This window comes from Colias croceus, chromosome 16 (genome assembly GCF_905220415.1).
Source record: "Colias croceus chromosome 16, ilColCroc2.1".
In the NCBI taxonomy this organism is placed as follows: Eukaryota; Metazoa; Arthropoda; class Insecta; order Lepidoptera; family Pieridae; genus Colias; species Colias croceus.
In genome coordinates, this window is record NC_059552.1 from 4,383,046 (window position 1) to 4,402,469 (window position 19,424).

Here is a 19,424-nt window from a genome sequence, read left to right on the forward strand (position 1 = left end):
TTTAGGCGAGGTCAACATGCTCGAAGTGTCGTTCATTTGCGTCTTGCTTCATATTTCTGGCAGCTTTTTGTTCTGTTTTAATTTTTACGAATGCAATTTCACAGCCTTATGGGAATGTGGTCGTTAGTAGGAACATATTCGTTAAAAAATTCATTGTAAATATATAAGATTGGGAACATGTTGCTAATTGGTTTCTATCATGCTTTTGAATGAAGTAATCTTGTGTACGTTTAGGAATTTACCAAATAGAAAAATTCCTGTAACTGGCTGGTGAAATTAATATAGAATATTGGTGTGAGTATATTAATTTGTTTTATATATAGTAGTGTCTCCTAGCAATATTACATTTGGTTTATCTATATCTATACATATAATAAATCTGTAGAAGGGTCAATTCTGTACATTGAAAATATTGAAAAAATAAATAGCAAGCGGTGTTACTGGATCGATACCAAACCCAAATATGTGATTAAAACAATTTTTGTCTGTCTGTCTGTCTGTCTGTCTGTATGTTCAGGCATCACGTGAAAACTAACGGTTCGATTTCGATGAAACTTGGTATAATTATACTTTATTATCCTGGGCATAAAATAGGATATTTTTTTTCCTGGAAAAATACGTAGAAAAAAAGATCTTAATTTTTCCGCGTGGATGGAGTCGCGGGCGGAAGCTAGTAATTAATAATAACATAGTACGAAAAATGAAATATATGTAGCGCTACATAGGTATAATAGGAAACCTTTGCTATAAATTCCTCTCTGTCATATCTAATCTCTCTAATTTTAATAAAACTAAAACAATGCGACATCCCAACCAACCGTTTAACTTTCTACGTACAATGTATATTTAAAATCCTCATATTTTCTAAAGCCCTGCGACGCGTTCACAATGTCGGAGACAGAAGCTTCGCGAATACGGCTTATATCTAAATTAAGTCGTCATTTGCATACTGATCTCGTACACTTGCTCCAGATATGCAAAACCATTACAAAATACAAAATAATAACAACGGTTTATAATGAGCTGTGGTATCCGATCGATAACATATTATGGAAAACTCACATTTGCATGCACAAAGTTATCTTCTAGGCATTATTCCACGAAAATTTCCCAAGAATATTCAACGTATCTCACACTATAATATACATGTTCGTAAAAAAGCGTGCATTTGGCAAAGCTATTTCAGAACAAAACAATGCAACAATAAAATAACTTAAGTACGATTGTTACTGCTAAAAGTGCTTTCAATTTCATAGTTTCCTTTCATAGAATCGCGCGATCTAAAAGGAAACGTCTATCCATATTTCAAGTTTTAATTTTAGAAGCCGTTGCAGCCAAAAAGAAATGTTTGGAAAGAGGAAATAGCGTAACAATACAACGAAAAACAATTTTAGTAGTGTTGGCCACAAACACAGCCATAACTTTCAGCGGATGATAGAGGTACTTGTTCATCGGAGCATACAGCAAACAATGAACGGCATGCCATAGGAATCGCTCGATAGAAATACTGGATTCGGATTTAAAGGAAAGCGATTGAAATCTTTGTGCGAGCTCGTCGTTTCCTGATTCTGCCGACAAATTTATATCCCGTATATTGGAATCTGTTCGTATTCAATGAATTTAATAATAATTGAGTATTTGAATAAAAAAAAATTATTGATTTTTTTATGTATTTTAAAACCTTATTATTAATAATATTGATATTTAATGCAAACAACTCCAAAAAATTTTTTTTTCAATTAAATAAAAGCAATTAAAAATTGATGAAATTTAAATTAAAATCACGTGACTATAAACGCGCCATGATTGGTCACCATAGATGTGACGTGAAAATGTTACAGTTGTATACGTTTTTCTATCAACTGCAATGAGTGAAAACTAACATTATGACGTCACACGCGCCCGGGTGACGCTTCGGGAGTTGTCGGTGTGTTTTCGGTACTGGATTCAAAGACTAATTTTTATTTTGAAATAACTTTTGAATTATTGCAAAAAAAATTAAAAAAAATAGTTTTGTTATTAAACTAATAGATATATAATCTTTCCATTTAGCACAAAAAAAATGTTTATTCAAATACTCAATTACCTTGTTAATATGAAGTAAGAAGCTTAACAAATTGGTTCTATTCATGCTAAAACCACCTGTCGGTTCTGAGATAGGTGTAGTCACTATAAATTATCGCCTTTCATACGACAAGTGGGAAATATGGTGACCCAAAACCTTACACGGTCTATGTTCCTTCTGTAATATGTTATATGTATATCGTGTGAACTATGTACATCGTATAGTGGTTTAACAATGTAGGGACGTACACAAATACTTGTTGTGTTTAATCCTTACTGTAATGTCTAAAGTACCTGAAACTTTTTTTATTCTTATAAATATGAAATCACTAAGCAACTCAATTCGTAGCTTTATATTCAACGTTTATTTATCAGTTTTTAAATATCTAATACATAGGCGTTTAAAATATATTTTGCGATTTCAATTATTTGGCTAGAAAGTGACGTAAGCTATTTTTTACTGCAGAAAATTTTCACCTGGGAATTTTCTTTGAACCCGCGGGCGAAAAGCTACTATAAGTAAAATATTACAAGGGTTTATTAAAAATAAGCAATAAGGTAGTCAAATAGTGAAAACATATTACGTAATATACATTTTTAAGTAGGTATTTCATAATTGCAATTAAATCTGTTTCATTTTATTGAATTTACATTGTTTGAGTATACATTTAACTGAATTTAATTGCGTTCACGTTTTTTTAATACTATTTATTATAGATTATTTAACTCCACTGACTTTTTCTATCAATAATTTTTACAAAACAATTAAAAAGCATGATGATAATATTTAATATTATTTTTTTTTTATTAAATATGATGTATTTATAAGAATATGTTTTATCTTAGTTAAGATTACTAAACAAAACCATTAAAATAAAATCAAAACAATCTTGCTTTCCAATAAATGATGTCTGGATTTTAGAATGATTATATTTCCTTCATCAATAATGTGTAATGATCCTACAAATAATAAGTAAGTATCACGTTGTTAACTCATATAACAATACAGCTTCCTTAAAAAATGAATATAACTCCCAAAAGTGCGTGACATACATCAAGATTGTGTTATTGCTCCATCTCAATATGTACACAAATTTGTTTTTGCTAACGTACAAGAGTTCTTACTTTTTCCTTAATAAATGACGCTCAGTAACGACTACTTATTTACGCTGAAAACGCCCCAATAACATCCCCTTTAAGAAACTTGATATTCTCTGTAATATATTATACGACATTTATTATTATCTACTGCTTGGATCCCCAGCAATAAACAACTCGACGTAATTATACAACAATTAAAACTTAATAAAGCTTCGAACGTTCGCGTAGACTATATTTTTAAGATTTGAAACATTACAAGTGAAAAGCGATGTCTTTGAAGTATCTGAATAACTAATAATCTAATTTTAAATTTAGAATTATTTTTGAAGGTCCTTTACGTTTAGGTTTTTTAAAGAAATATAGGTAGGCTTTTTGGCAGCGCTAACAAAGGGGCCGGTGATTTAAAATGTTCCTCATCACCCATAAACATTTATGCTTATGTTTTAAAAGTGCGATATTTTTATTTTATAATTATAAAAGATCGTAAAAAGTGATCTAATGGAAATTAAAAAAAATACATTCAAATAAATTGTATTTACCAACAAGATTTCCCATATTTTTCTTAGAACTTCATAACGTTATTTCTCTAAGATAACAGCCGTGAATACCAACTGAAGAAACAGTTTTACAAAGTTAACAGAAGTATAAAAAAAAGATTTTTTCCAGCATATCTCGATAAGTTGGACGAAATTGTTCTTGTCGAAGTAGTAACTCAGTTTGACAAAAGTTTCCTCCGTGCCTTTTCTTGTTCCTAGTTATATTTTGTTATATTAAAGATCGAATCATCGCTCGCTAAATAACGATAGCAATGAAAGCCCGGGATTGTATTAGCAAAACGTTTTATTGAACGTGACTCCGGACCACTGGGTACGATCGCAATGCGAGTTTGATTCTCCTAAGCACCATAGGAAATATCGCGTACGCCAAAACGAATAAAGTACATAGAAATGGGTCGAACCTCGCGAAGTACATTTGGAATGGAGCCAAACTAAGCCGCGGCAATTTTTGTTTATTTTCATTTTGTAAAAATATTGTATGACAATTTTTCCTACTTAATAACGGGATTGTCCCATTTGTGACAAGTATGGAGCGACGTTTATTGGGGACGGAGCTTTGGTCTACTTTGCGTGGATTTGTATTGTCGTAGTCGGTGTGCATTCAGAAAACTGAGGTAGTTGTCCGCGTCAGTAATAGAATCAAAACTTTTTTATGTCCTGTTCTAAGCGTACCTATTTAACAAACACGTAACATAAAAAATCTATGAAACATTTTAAAACAAAGTGATGACATTTTTGTATAAACTTAATCATTCATTTGAGCACGAGTCTCTCATCTCGTTACATAATAACATATATGCAAAATAAGGAAGCGAATATCTTTCCTGTGTTATGTCAAAATTAATAAAAGATTTTGAGAGCAAATAGCGTTCGTCCAAGGTAATTCCAAACAAGAAAAGGGCAACGAAAATTTCCCTTAGGAAAAATATCTCTATTATGTGTATAGCGGTGACTACGCAAATAAAGTACTCGTATTACAGACGGGGCAAATATGAATGTAATATAAGTATCTATATAAATTAGTAACACATACGTTTGCATATATTTACATAATGCGTTTTAAAGTTTCAGTGAATCCAAGTTTGAATGTTAACTTTCGGGATTCAAATAAGTTTTCAATATTGTTCTGTTGAAGTTACGAAAATATGGTTTTAGTTTCATTCAGGTTAACTGTTTTATTCTTTCTTACAGTAATTTACGTATTAGGTATTTAAGATAGACCACATTTGTTTCATATTCTAGATTAATTATAAAGGAAAGTAAATAAATAGGTTTTATATAACCAGCACCTTATTCTTAATCGTATGAAAATTATTTTCTGTAAGCAGTGAACATATTTATGGCTTTAGTTTGAAACTAATACCAGTTAGGCAGATTGTTCAAGTGTTCAAAGCTAAATTGACAAAAAAAGATAACTTTAATCTAAATGAGACCTGCGTGAATTTTATAAGAAACAAGAAACAGGATTTACTACTTTTTCGGTAGGTAGGTATATAATGTGCTATTCAAAAATTTAAAATACGCTTTCTTTGGATACCATGTTTTGTGCAATGAGTGATTGAAATAACATGCAAATGATTAATCAAAACTCGTTATTAAGCCTATCGCATCTACAGAAATAATTTTTAGTACTTTCTAAATCCATAAAAAATATTCTACATATTTCAAAATGGATTTTATATTCCATATCTTTCGTTCATCAATAGACGACGACATGAAATTTTATCTTTCAACAAAATTTACTTCCAATCGGCCTACAAATTTGGATACGTTTTACGGACTTGCTGTAAGAGCTGTAAAAAATTTATGAACAGTATGTCGCTTGCAAACAGCGTAAAATATTCGATCGAAATACTGAAAAATACCCGCGCGGGAAATGGTTGGAGCGTTTTAGTGGATGAACGGCTCAATGCAGCAGGCATATGGAACTGAAAAATAGTCCATCCAAATCCCAAAACTAAATAAATGCCCAGTGCCAAGCATTCTAACACGTCCGAAAATACTGCGCATATAAATATTCAATGCTGAAATCGATACGTAACAAAGTAATGTTTCAATCAAATATTTGCTGCCAAAGCTATTGCGGTTTATTTTATCCAAGATTCCACTTATCCTAAGTACCTGAAACTAGCTTTGAACAGTAAATATATTTTTCCTAATTTCACCTGAGTATTTTGGTATTCAGTTAAGGTTAGACTAAGGATAAGGATTGAGACTTACCTGGGTTAGCCCTTTTTCATATTCAACTGTCGTCGAAAGCTTTTTCTCTTAAGCTAGGTTAAACTACTGATACGTGATACACATAAAACTAACGACACTCTTCTATTATAAATGAGTTTATTGTTAGAAATAGACTAAGATAAAGAAAAATATTTTATCACTATGAAACAAATATGATAACATTAAAAACAAAGTTACATATTATCAGCAAAGCTTGTTAATTATAACTTCAACCCGATAGAAGCTTCGCCAATATGAGCATGATATTATGTACGTCAAAGCTTCATTCCCATGAGAGCCAATCGTCAACAAAACAGACGAAAACTGATCCTACTTGAAGGTATACAAAGCTAACAATATAATATGTATTATTTTGCTTGTTATGTGACTACGCAAAACGAGGTATGAAATTATAGACTGAACATAGTGCTAAACAAAACATAAGAAACACAATCAACAAAACGAAAACGTGTCGGAAAATTTTAATCTTGTTATTAACGTTGGTCCGTGTTATCCTACACAAAAACCACATTCACAACACGACTGTACCCCACACAGTCAACAATGTAGGTACATACATTTGTCACGAAGCTAGACCCATAGTACAGTCAAGTGATCAACTTGAAGTCCGTGATGTCACCAGCACGAATCGATGTGTGTACCGAATTTATGCTTCTTTCACTTGCGACGGCGACGCGTAGTATATTCTCGCTGCGACTAAATAATCGCAATTTTTTGGGAAGGACGAATTTGTGTACAACTATTTCTTGCTTATTATATTTATTTATATACATGCTTATGGGTATTATTATGATTCCGCTCTCTACCTAAAAATCCATAAAAATATTAATACGGATGTAATTATAGATGTTCATAAAAATAAGCACATTCAGAAAGTTAGTCAAAACGTCGGTTCATTATTGAAATAGAATTTTATGTTTTCTAGTTTTAACCACGTAATGGCTAATAACATTTTCTATAATATATATAATGTTATAACTTTGGTACGAGTAATAAAGAAGATAGCCGATACATAAAACCAAGCGATCTGCAATGTTCAACGAACCTTTCACTCACCTTATTATTCATAAACCAAAGGCATAAACATAAAATATAGGTAATCTATTTTTAACGATCCAAAGATAAAAAATTTGCTTGTGTTGAGATCTAAAATATTTTCTTGCGCATAAATAAAGTTAAGTATTAATGTAGTTGGGTAACGAGTAGATCACTTTTTGGTGATATAATATTATCCTCCGTTGTAGGGATCTAACTTAAATTTTCTATTCTAGCGAAAATTTGTGGATAGTGCTGGACACTAAACATAAGGTTGCTTGCCCCTATTTCTTGCTCTGCCATCAAATTTTCTAACACTACAATTGCAAGACATTTGCTTATAATTAAAATATTAACACTTACGTCGTAATAAATATGTTTTATATAAACAAGGTAACGTGCCTATAATGTTTATTTAAAGCATTTTTCAAACGGATAAGAATGGCGATAATACAAATTTATGATTCCATTTATCATTGTCATGACAATGAGAAATACTATTTTTAAATGTTAAATACTTTAATACTATTCAAAATTTCAGTAAAAAACGTTTAGGTTTGTTATTACTAACAGCTATTTATAATAAATAATATAATAGGACCACTAATCTCATAATATTATGTACTAACATTATTAAAAATCTTACTTTAACCACTCATTAGCATTACATTTTATTGTAAGCATGTTTACGAATGTAAAAAAAAACTTAAAGGCCAGCATTACAATAACGCTTTTCTTATAAGCGTTTGTTTTAAAGGTACCAAAAAGACTTATTCCATAAGTCAATAGTATGTTTTTTCGATAAATCGCTAAGTCGCACGATTATAACCTTCTTAAAGCGTTGAAAGAGTAAATACGTGTGACTGTACCAGAATCAACCAATACGCGAAAAGCATGGATTATCGGATTTCATTTCAAGAATGTTTGCCAAACTTCTGACCAAATTTCATTCACTTATTGGATAAATGACATGAGTTATGTTTTACTTATGTAGGTTATTGGTACAAACAAAACACTAAGAATTAGAACACAGAGTTTATGGTGTAAATACGTTTTTAGTGATGTGATGTTATTTGAAAGGAAAAGAAAATAATAAATACGCTTTTTGATGATTTTTTTTTTTATTTAAATCCATAAAAAAAACATACAGTTGTACAGATTTTATACTATTGTACACAAGTGATAACTGCGTTAAAAACAACCGACTTCAAACTTGCACTTGCAGAAATGCCCATAAAATAAAAACTACTGGGCCTATCCGAATAAAATTTTTATGGGACCAATTCGACACAATCCCGCATCGAACAAAAAAAGAATCACGTAAATCGGTTCAGAAACCTCAGAGTAATCGGTGTACATACATAAAAAAAAACATACCGGCCGAATTGATAACCTCCTCCTTGTTTTGAAGTCGGTTAAAAATAGTTTTAAGTACGACCTATTTTCTTAAATGATTTCACTTTTAAAAAATGTTAATGAAATGGACGTCGTAAATAAACTTTTATTGATTAAATGTTATTTTTATTTAATCAAGGATGAAGAAAACGTAACGACTGAATTGGCAAAGTTTACGAAAATTAATTGACAGTTTGATAGCTAGTCAAAATAAGTTTGATTAAATTCCTTTCAGCGATGCTTTCAACTTCGTCCATATTTTAATTCATTTGTTGAGTTTCTATATTTCACTAAAGTGCAAATATTTTACAGCATGGATTAACGACACATTTTAATTTAATTTATTTTATCAATGATATGTGTATTGTATAGTAATAAATATCTTTAAACAAATTGCCAGTTTCAAGATCTTAATGAAGATCTTAAAAAGCATTTTTGTAAACTGAATAATTGTAATCGATCTAAAAAATCTCCAAAAAAATACTCTATATTTTAGAAATCTTAACAAAAGAAACTGATACCGTTGAAAAAGAAAATTCCAAGTTTTTAGTTTCCATTCATAATATTTTGATAATACTGAAAATAATTTCGGTAAGCGATCCTTACCTCGATCGACTTAGTTTCATCAGTGTTGTTTTAAAAAATATTTTTAAAATAGTTATATTATTTCCATTATAAGACTAATAAATTATTAATTATTCTATCACATTGATTCTGATTATATTAATTTTAAAATGTCCTAATCGTAACCACAATACATGTTGTAATAGATCTACACAAAGCAACATAAAAATTGTATTATATTTTAATCCATCTAATATACAAATTAGTGTGAAATATACCGTCGTCTCAATATTGATGCACCTGCAATGAACCAGTTTCAGTCTCGAGCGAAGCGGGTGAAATTAGCAGGTTTAATGAAAGCATTAATGGACTTAATAACGTCTACTGCATCGTAAAAGCCTACAATATGCCCTGACTCTAGACTAGATTAACAACTTTAATTTTTATAGCTCATAATACTGCTACAGAGATGCAACAGTCGTAAGGACCTATTCAAAGTAATATGAAGAGTGTTTATTTTTCATTATGATTCCTTTAAGAGAGTGTAATTGCATTTTTTTATTAGGGCTGTCTTCTGTTGTATAGACAAGATAATAATAATTAATGAATGTAAAAATTGCTCCGCTCCTATTGGTCTTAGTGTGATGATATTATGTAGCTAAAGCCTTCCTCGACATATGGACTATCTAATAGTGAAATAAATAAAAAAACTAACAATCTCTTCAGCTTTATACGACGTTGGCTTTATAATATTACTAAAGATGACGATTTCTATATTAACATTAATTTATTCATATACTAAACTGTCAACATCAATTTATTTAGTAACACAATGAGAGGTAACACAGTCAGTTTGTTTGTATGAAGTTGACCACTCTGAGGTACATTACAAAGTTCGTAACAAGGTCAACAAACATCAACGAAGTAAAATAAAATAGTATCAGAGAAAGATAAATTACGGTATTCAAATTAATTTTTATTTTAAATCACACAAGTTCAAATATATTTTTATTCGTTTGTATGCATTTTCGTTCAGAAAATGCCTATGTATAATGCATTGCACGTAGATATCATACAATTATGTATAATTTTAAAAACATCTTCGTCCGAAAATGTGAAGTTTTGGACATCGTCACGTAATGGAGTAAGGCGACGGTTTTGGTATCTTTTGATAAAAGTCGTTTGAATCAGTGTGCTCGGCACACACGCTTTTTTATATTGAAATTAATGTTGTATTGCAAATATATTGTCGAATTATATTTTTAAGCTTATTAAAAATGTACAGTAGTTTACGCAATGATTTTTAGTCTACTATCATTCCACTATTTACATTCAAGTTTACCTTTCGTTTACCTTTATATATTGCATAAATGTTTCTATAGATAAATTGTAAAAAAAACTGTTAGTGTAATATTATATAAACGATATTTTATTGGATGTCATCGCTAATTCTACCCTCTGGCTAAATTGGTTACAAAATATATGATATGACTCGATAGTCATCATCATCATCATCAGCCCATATACGTTCCCACTGCTGGGACACGGGCCTCCTATGAGGGTACAGGCCATAATCCACCACGCTGGCCAAGTGCGGGTTGGCGGATGACACATGTCGTCGAACTTTTTTTTTTAATTCTTCGACATGTCGGTTTCCTCACGATGTTTTCCTTCACCGTTCGAGCAGTGGTGATGTTACAACATGCGCAGATAAATTGAAAAATCAATTTATTTCCTGCGCGCTCGCCTGGTCTCGAACCACGGACTTATCGATTCGAAGTCCGAGGTCTCACCACTGAGCCACCACTGCTCTTAGTGACTCGATAGTGCGTATGTTTATTTCGTAGGTATTTATTAATTATCATTTCATACTTTTGTCATCATCATTATTATTATCAACATCATCATAAGCTTGTTTTAGCTTGTTGTTAATATTGGTTCCCCCTGCTAGGATATCCTTTCAGGGTTCAAACGATAATTAATCCACCACCAAAATACGGGTGGGCAGATGTCACAAATCGACAAACTTTTGATTCTTGGTCATGATGTTCTTCTAACGATGTTTTCTTTCACCGACTGTCAAAAAATTAAATTCAAATTATTTCTTGAGACTTCATCTTGTATCGAACCCCCAACATGTTGATTGAAGTCCGAGGTCCACTGAGCTACCACGTCTATACATCGCCTACGCTCTACAGTCTACAGTGTCTACGATATGCTCTACGGTCTACCGTAGACGATGTTGTAGACCTATAAACAAAGCTAATAAAGTATATTAATTTCAACTGTAACTGGTATAAACTTGTGAACAATTTTTAATAGTGCCTTCCTATTTGTTATTGCTCCTTCAAAATTGATATTTATAATATGATTTTATTTTACGTCGTCCAAACTTTAGTAATCATCTCCTATAAATCGGTATTGAAACAAACTTTGAAATTATTGGACCGACCTATTGATTATTCTGATGCTTAAGCGTAGAAATGAATAAAGAACGTCCACTGAATATCAATTTGATGCTTATATAATATTTCTTATAAGTTATATTTATTACATCTTCGTAGAAAATATACTGGAATATTCAAAACATGTATCTAGGCTTATCCCTATGATCTTCAAAGCCGCTTAATAATGAATTATTTATATTAAAATCCGACGATTTTATTGTTATACATTGATCCCAATTTGTTTGCTTTCGTAAATCGTCCTTGGGTATTTACCTTGAAAGAAGATTATGTTTTTGGATTTCGTGTTATTGAATGGGAATCAATAACAATATTTTTTATCTTCTTATGTATATTATCCTGATAAATATTTGTACATTTTATTTCTACAGCAATAATCACAACAAGCAAAAAATTTTTTTTTTCAAATGATGTATCCAGTGTCACTTTCGACTTATCGAATGTATTGATGCTCTAGAAAATTTCAAAGAAATATACATACATGTACCTACAAACATAACCTTCATTATGTCGCATTCGGGTAAAAATATACCTAACAACATTAATTTCTCATTTTTATATAATCTATATTATTTAGCGAAAAGTTTGTACTCAAATAACGTTATTTATATTACTTAGATAAGAAACACTAGCGAATATAAAATTTGTGACCTACAAAGGTTGCCATATATTAAATAAAAGATCTACATCAAAAATAAATAATTTTGATCTAGCAAATATAATTGTCAGAGATACATTACGTACAGTAATGTTTTCTCTAAGGATTATAGAAAACATCTTAGATAGTTTACGTATTTTCTAGATAAAAGTTTACAGACCTTCTTTTATTTAATAAACTCACAAAACCCTTATATCTACGAACATTCAATTTAGAATATCTAGTGATATATCGTTTTATAATCAGTGCTCTAATTAATAATGAAAAGACTTATTCGGGCCGGTTCGCCTGATAATATTCATCACAGCATTAAATTTTTATCTTCAGACGAAAAAGTAAATTAGTTTCCAAAGAACGTAGCAGTTCTAACATATACCTATGTACTTATACTTACGTCGATAAACCCTGCTCAAATAGCGAGACGAAAACTAAAAACAATTTCTTTCTCAGGTGTCATGGATCCGCAAACGTGACTTGCACATTTTAACCGTCGGTGTCCACACATACAGCAGTGATGCCCGTTTCGCAGCTTTACACACAGATGGCTCTGATGAATGGACCCTCAGGGTTGCCCACGCACAACCGAGAGACTCCGGGGCTTACGAGTGCCAAGTCTCCACTGAACCAAAGATCAGCCTATCGTTCTGGCTCACAGTTGTCGGTAAGTTTCAAGCTAGTTGTAATAACCTAGAAAAGTTAAATACAAAATGTAAGAGTTAATTTCGCTAAATGTAGCTTGAAAGGGTTCACAAGGAAATTAGAACTATTCTGTAAGCAATTGTTAACGTTGAATGTAAGCCGCACTAACCGTAGGTACGCTTAATCCACTCGTTGTAGAAAGCTCAGTGACTAAATATAGCGACACCGGTTATTATACACCAGAACTATAAACCCTACTGCATTATCTAGCATTAGAGTTACATTACATAATCAAACATGTTAACCACGAGTTCTGAGGAACACGACATTACTTGTAGTTTTTTTTTTACATTACAGAGAATAAAGAAAGATGGCTTTAGCTAAGAGACTATGTGTGCAAAACAAATCGATTTACATGCTATTGCTTACTTTAAGAAGAATAGAAGAAAGAATATGTGTATAAATTATGCGTACAAAGAAAAATCATATTTTGTAATATTGAATCTTGAGCCCATTAACCAATGTTACATACCACCCACATACATATGTTATAAAGCGCTGCTATTTTTTATATTTTTATAAAAAGTATTCTAGAAACTGATCCTTTTAATTCTCTTATTTTGCACGGATTAGCAGTAATATTATTTATGAAGTATTATGAATGTGTTAAGTATCAACCCATCTTTAATTAACATTTTAATTAATTATCTAATTTAACCTTAAGGCCGTGTACGCGGTCCGTGCGCTGTTTGGCTCAAATATGTGATTTTTCAAACCAGATTGTCCATCAACCACTTATCTTACAAACATATGAATTACTAATAATTTTAGGGACTTTTATTGTCTATATAGTTAGTTAAGAGTTTTTTTCAATTAATACAGTATTTGTGAATACCATCAAGATAACTGAGCCGATGATTACTTGATTTCACTTTTAGTGTCAATTTCGAAGCTAAAAATATCTGAAATTGCTGACAGATCTAACACACATTTTTTTTTAACTAACTGCAAAAATCCTTATTAAAATAGTTAGTTAAAAGATTTTTTTAATTTGGACTCCTAACTTACGAAATTAAAATCCGAACAATGTGAATTTTTTTAGAAATTATACTCGACAAAATGATTATTTTCACCAAGATATTTGACTTAGTTGAATATAATTTATACATATTGCAATAAAAGAACGTATTATTTATAAGATAAAATTTAAAAAATCAACTAAGGTACCTCTATTATTTTTCTACAATTTTTTTTAAAGTACTATAAAACACTGCGCGCGACCCGATTAAAATCAGTCGGCAGCGAGCCTTCCCAGGGAGAGGACATGTTGCTCGGCGCTCTCCTGTGGACCTATGCTGTTCATAGTAAAAGGATAGCGCAAGCCGCGATCTATCGGAATAGATCGCGGAGATTTTGACTTGCGTTAAATTGAATAAGCGCTCTTAACAAAGAAAAACATTTACTTCTTCACTTTAAATTGAGCAAGAAAATTTCCAAAGTTAACAGCAGTGATTTTACACACTCGAAGGAACAACGATTTGTCGAACGAAATTAGTTTTGGCTTCAATAGATTTAGTTTGCTTTGGACACTTCGCAACAAGTCTGGAGCGGGAACTAAACAGGCACGGTCAAGAACTAGCAAGTTTTCGTTCCTTGATCACACGAGATTCAACTCGGAGTACTTAGAACACCTGCGTTAATGGAAATGTTTCGTGAACTCGAAATAATGTTTAAGTTTCCGAGCTCTATTTGAAATCCGTGAATGCATTTAGGTTCGCGTACTGTTTAATTAAAGTTTACCGAAAACACATTTTGGAAGAGAGTGCTAGAGTTGCGATCTTGAGATCATCTTGAAGATGCAAATTATGATTATTTAGTATAAAATTCTTCTGTTCATTGAGATAGTAACTAAACATTTAATGTCGAATGATATTCCTAAGTATTATGAATGACGTACGTTTTTGATCTCAAACTCAATTTATCTTCCTGTCTTCTTCAGTGGTGCCTGGATAATGAAATCACCGAGATCAATTCTATAAACAAACAAGTTTTATTAGGTAAATGCTATACTAGGGTATTTCATATTTATAAGTTATTGATACATACAGAATTTCGCTTACCTGACCCCAGTTTATCGAACAGTCACGCAAAATTTCGTCCAATACGAAACTATAGGAAGGTAAATGTATCGGCGTAAACGTTTCATAGAAAGCTTTAAGGACAATAATGGCTAAGTAAACTGATATTGTTACAGTATCAAAGGCTGAGATCCTGTCTGGGCCGGAGCTGTTTGTTCGAGCGGGATCGGACATCAACCTGACGTGTATTGCGCGCCACGCACCAGATCCGCCTAGGTAAATATAATTGTTGTTCTCGCTTCATGGAAATACCTATCGTATTCAGGTATCCCATTTAGCAATTAATTAATTGAATCCATAGACTGGAAGGATCCAATTACGAGAATGTTCCTTGTCAACTTTTTGTTGAGTTAAAAAATATTTTTTACTGTTACTCGAATTTATACTTTTATCATTTTTTGAAGACTAACTTTTACGATACCTTTGCTTTGCTCTTTATGTTATTCAACCATCATATACCTACTTACTTCAAAAATCAAATTATTAATACGAAATACTTCTTTTTAGTTTCATATACTGGTACCGTGGTTCGAACGTGGTGAACTACGCACAGCGGGGGGGCATTAGTGTCGAAACGGAACAAAGGACTCGCACCAGTCGGCTTCTGATAGCACGCGCTTCGCCTCGTGACTCCGGAAATTATACGTGTGCCCCTAGCAGCTCTGGTGAGTTATAACTCGATTTTAATCTTAATATGCCTCTTTAATCACACAAATAATGTTACCTCCTTATTAAATTCATGACCTACTTTTTTAAATTTGATAACCAAAACGTTTACAAACACGGTAGAAAAAAAAGCTTTCATTTTAATATTATTATCAGCCCTGGGTTTGTTTTTTAATCTTTTGACACATTTTTTTACTCTTATCCAATGTAAATTTTAATCTCTTAATGTACGTAGCGTAAAAGTAAGTATAGCGTGTAAGATGATTACGGAATAAAACTTTTGTTAAAAATGCTAACGTTGTAGTTGAGGTTTTAACAAAATTTGAATTTCGCTACGTCAGTTATTAAAAAGCTAGGCACGGTTAGTGCAATAGCGCTGGAAAATTGAGTAATAAAAATTATGGATGGGACGATATCGTTGTACCTACTTTACTTTTATCTTTATTTTTAAAACTAAAGCGTTTATTAAGCCCGCCTCTTTATTGGTAACAAATAGCATGTCCTTTAGCAGACCTTAAGGAAATACAAAACCTTACAAGATATAAAAAATATGTAGCGTGTTTTAACGTTCAAAATGACTTCATACAACTGTTGTATCATGTCTATAAAGATTATCATCATCATCATCATCAGCCCATATACGTTCCCACTGCTGGGACACGGGCCTCCTATGAGGGTACAGGCCATAATCCACCACGCTGGCCAAGTGCGTGTTGGCGGATGACACATGTCGTCGAACTTTTTAATTCTTCGACATGTCGGTTTCCTCACGACGTTTTCCTTCACCGTTCGAGCAGTGGTGATGTTACAACATGCGCAGATAAATTGAAAAATCAATTTATTTCCTACGCGCTCGCCTGGTCCCGAACCACGGACTTATCGATTCGAAGTCTAAGGTCTCACCACTGAGCCACCACTGCTCTACCTCTATCTATAAAGATAATGAAAGATAATTATTCAAAGAGAACGATCTGGGTTTAGAAATTATGTACCCACACTCGTAACAATCAAGGTTGCCATAAAATAAGTAGTTCCCACGTTATTGCGTGCAACCATGTCGTTAAATTATTGATTTCATTTAACATTTACGTGATAAATCCACTTATAAATAATTTTTTTTTTCTTTTAAATCTAAGTTGTAGACTTTGATCAATAGAAAAAAATCCATATATTACAGAACAGTTTATTGCAGTAGCAAGTTCTATTTATCCAAGCAGAAACAGATTTACTTGAAAATATGTTCATTGTTCATGCAATATATAGTTTCAGACAAAGCGTCGTATTACTTCAACAACTAAAAGATGATTATTACAATACTAGCTACTAGCTTTGCAGTATTCTCTCTATAACTTTGTACCTACGCAAAAACATGACCCCTCCCATATAGGCTTACGAAACATTTCATTTTAATCGCTCGATTCCTATTAAAGCTTTATTTTTGCTCCTCAGATTCAGCATCGGTGGTCGTTCACGTAGTAAGCGGAGAGCGGCCAGCAGCCATGCAGAGTGCTGCAACTAACACTACCCCTACCTTACTTTACACCATTTTAATCTTAATTAATCTTAATATTCATAGACACTCATTAAAACAACTAATCCTGCAAATGATCACTATTCCATTTAATTGCATGGCCAACGATTTCAAATTCCGATTTCGAAACGATCTAACTCTGGTTTCTAGATGATATAATCATTTTTAGACGAGCATCAAATGCTGATAACTATGTTTAGTATGAACGATAAGAAAACGAATTATTATTAATAACTCATCCCGTTTCTGTTCTTACCACTTATGTATAATCAGATTGAGGTGTAAATAATTATAATAATAGCAGAATTTTATGTTCTAGCATTGTAAGTTTTATGGCATATTAAAAGCGATGTAACGATGCCGTGAAAAGGCGCTATAAATTTCTCGGGTTCGTTAATTTCACCTTTACATGTAAATAAATGTAAGCTGATTTGCAGAATTAATTATTCTGAGAAGTTTAATTAATTTGTAAATAAAATGTATATTTAGCTGAAGTGATTGAACGATAAAAACGTACCTCCCTGTCGTCTCAAGGTTGTGTTATAACTGATCTCAAAGTATGTACGATAGCTATTTGTAAGAAAAATAGATGTAATGTTATTTTACTAGGAATTGATTGGAATCATGACTCGTCTGGCATTAGGAATTCTGTGTATGTACAATTTGTAACATAAACACTTAATAATTAATTAGTATTCTTGCAAATTTCAGTATTTGATTCTTGTTTGTTTTAAATTTACAAAATAAACTTGTGTATTGTTGTTGCGGCCCAATTTCGTTGTTGCTAATTCAGTGAGCAAATTATGTACATAAATAATTTGTTTGAATTAAATCAATTTGCTCTGTTTGCTGTTAATGTTTGAAATAACTGTCAAACATATGCGGTTTTATGGATATTGTTTATAAATAACGCATGCTTCCTAATTAATTGTCAGTGAAAATTTAATTCTCCGCTAGTAGTTAATGGAGTTATTAAAACGGTATTAAAACTTGTGACATGGTTTTATTAGCTTGTTTAAAATGCGGGAATATATCGTAAATATACTTTGTGGAATCTGAATTAATAACCAAATTTCGGGAATGCAAAATTTTCAATTATGATACCAATTATTTGATATGATAAATGACAATTCCCTCTAATTGAATAAAATGTACTTTAATTTTAGAACTATATTGAAAGTAAGAAAAAGAAACATTGTTAGAGTATAACATTATTTTTATAATCATTATATGAAACGCTAATGTTGATGATTCCTTCGCTTTTAAGAATATTAAAATTCAGTTACTTCAATCTCATTTTTACATTTATTAAAACACTTTATCTTATAGAATAATATTTTAACAACGAAGGGCATTAATTTATTCACTTTGAAGCTGTATAGGAATTTATTAAAGGAAATACAGACATTAGTTGTCGTTAAGCGCAAATTAGTTAATGTAAATATAAAGCATATTACCAATTCAGTTTATCATATAATCTCAAACATGATAAAGAGATCGAAAATCGCATTTTTGCCAGATTTTCCATTAATATCAATTTGGGAACTTGATCTTGATGAATCGGATCGGAATCGAAAGTTAATTGGCTTTAAGCGCATAGGGCTTAACTTACGTAATAAAGTCTCCTACATATTCGTAGAACGTATTATCATTGTATGTAAATAGTAGATTTAGTTATAATGTGTATAAAACAATACTTCTTCTACCTACGAATTCTGCGTCTGAATACAAATAAAACACTAGAAATCAACTTAGTTTAAACTGTGAATACTTTTGTAAATAAAATGTTTTAAGTGTTACAAGTTGCTGTTTTATTTAACCGTATCCCTTGTGCTCATTCTAGCCTCCTTGTTCCAGATTGTAGTGTGTTTGTGCGATCGTACGTGGCGATAGAAGAATAAGTCTTTCCTCAGTTTATTGACCTCGAGCCTCCTGACCGAATTTGCGACTTGATGACGTTATTCCGAAGAATACAATTATATTTATGTTCCCCAAGTGGACGGGATTATTATGATTGACGTTACTACGTTTTTATAATAATAAAAATCCTTAATCTTTTGATCGTTAGCTTGTTTACCAGGTTAGAATTTACTTGTTTTCTTAAGACACATAAACATACGCATCAATTTCAAAGCAATACCACAAAGCACTCATAATCCCATAGGATATCGCCAATCCAATTTCACTTCAAAGATATATTGCATATTCGATGTAGCATGTGTATGTGACACTGATAGTTTATAAGTTCTGACTTATAGACGAAAGCGAAAGTTTCTCAATAGTTGCGATTAGCTTTTACGTTAAACGTTTACGTTTACTAAATTTTTTATTTATATTGTTTCTTCGGTATGGAACAGAATTTTACTATAT

The 19,424-nt window shown here is 31.7% G+C and overlaps 1 protein-coding gene across 2 annotated transcripts in view; it reads left to right on the top strand.

Moving 5' to 3' along the window:
- LOC123698501 (hemicentin-2-like) overlaps positions 1 to 18,853 on the top strand; it is a 75,959-nt gene extending 57,106 nt beyond the window's left edge. For both annotated transcript variants that reach the window (XM_045645151.1, XM_045645152.1), the window contains exons 4-7: positions 12,531 to 12,741; positions 14,974 to 15,073; positions 15,365 to 15,522; positions 16,973 to 18,853. In XM_045645151.1, the coding sequence (XP_045501107.1) occupies positions 12,531 to 12,741; positions 14,974 to 15,073; positions 15,365 to 15,522; positions 16,973 to 17,208 (705 nt within the window). In that variant the 3' untranslated portion in view covers positions 17,209 to 18,853. The remainder of the gene's footprint in view (positions 1 to 12,530; positions 12,742 to 14,973; positions 15,074 to 15,364; positions 15,523 to 16,972) is intronic.
- The last annotated feature ends 571 nt before the right edge of the window (positions 18,854 to 19,424 follow it).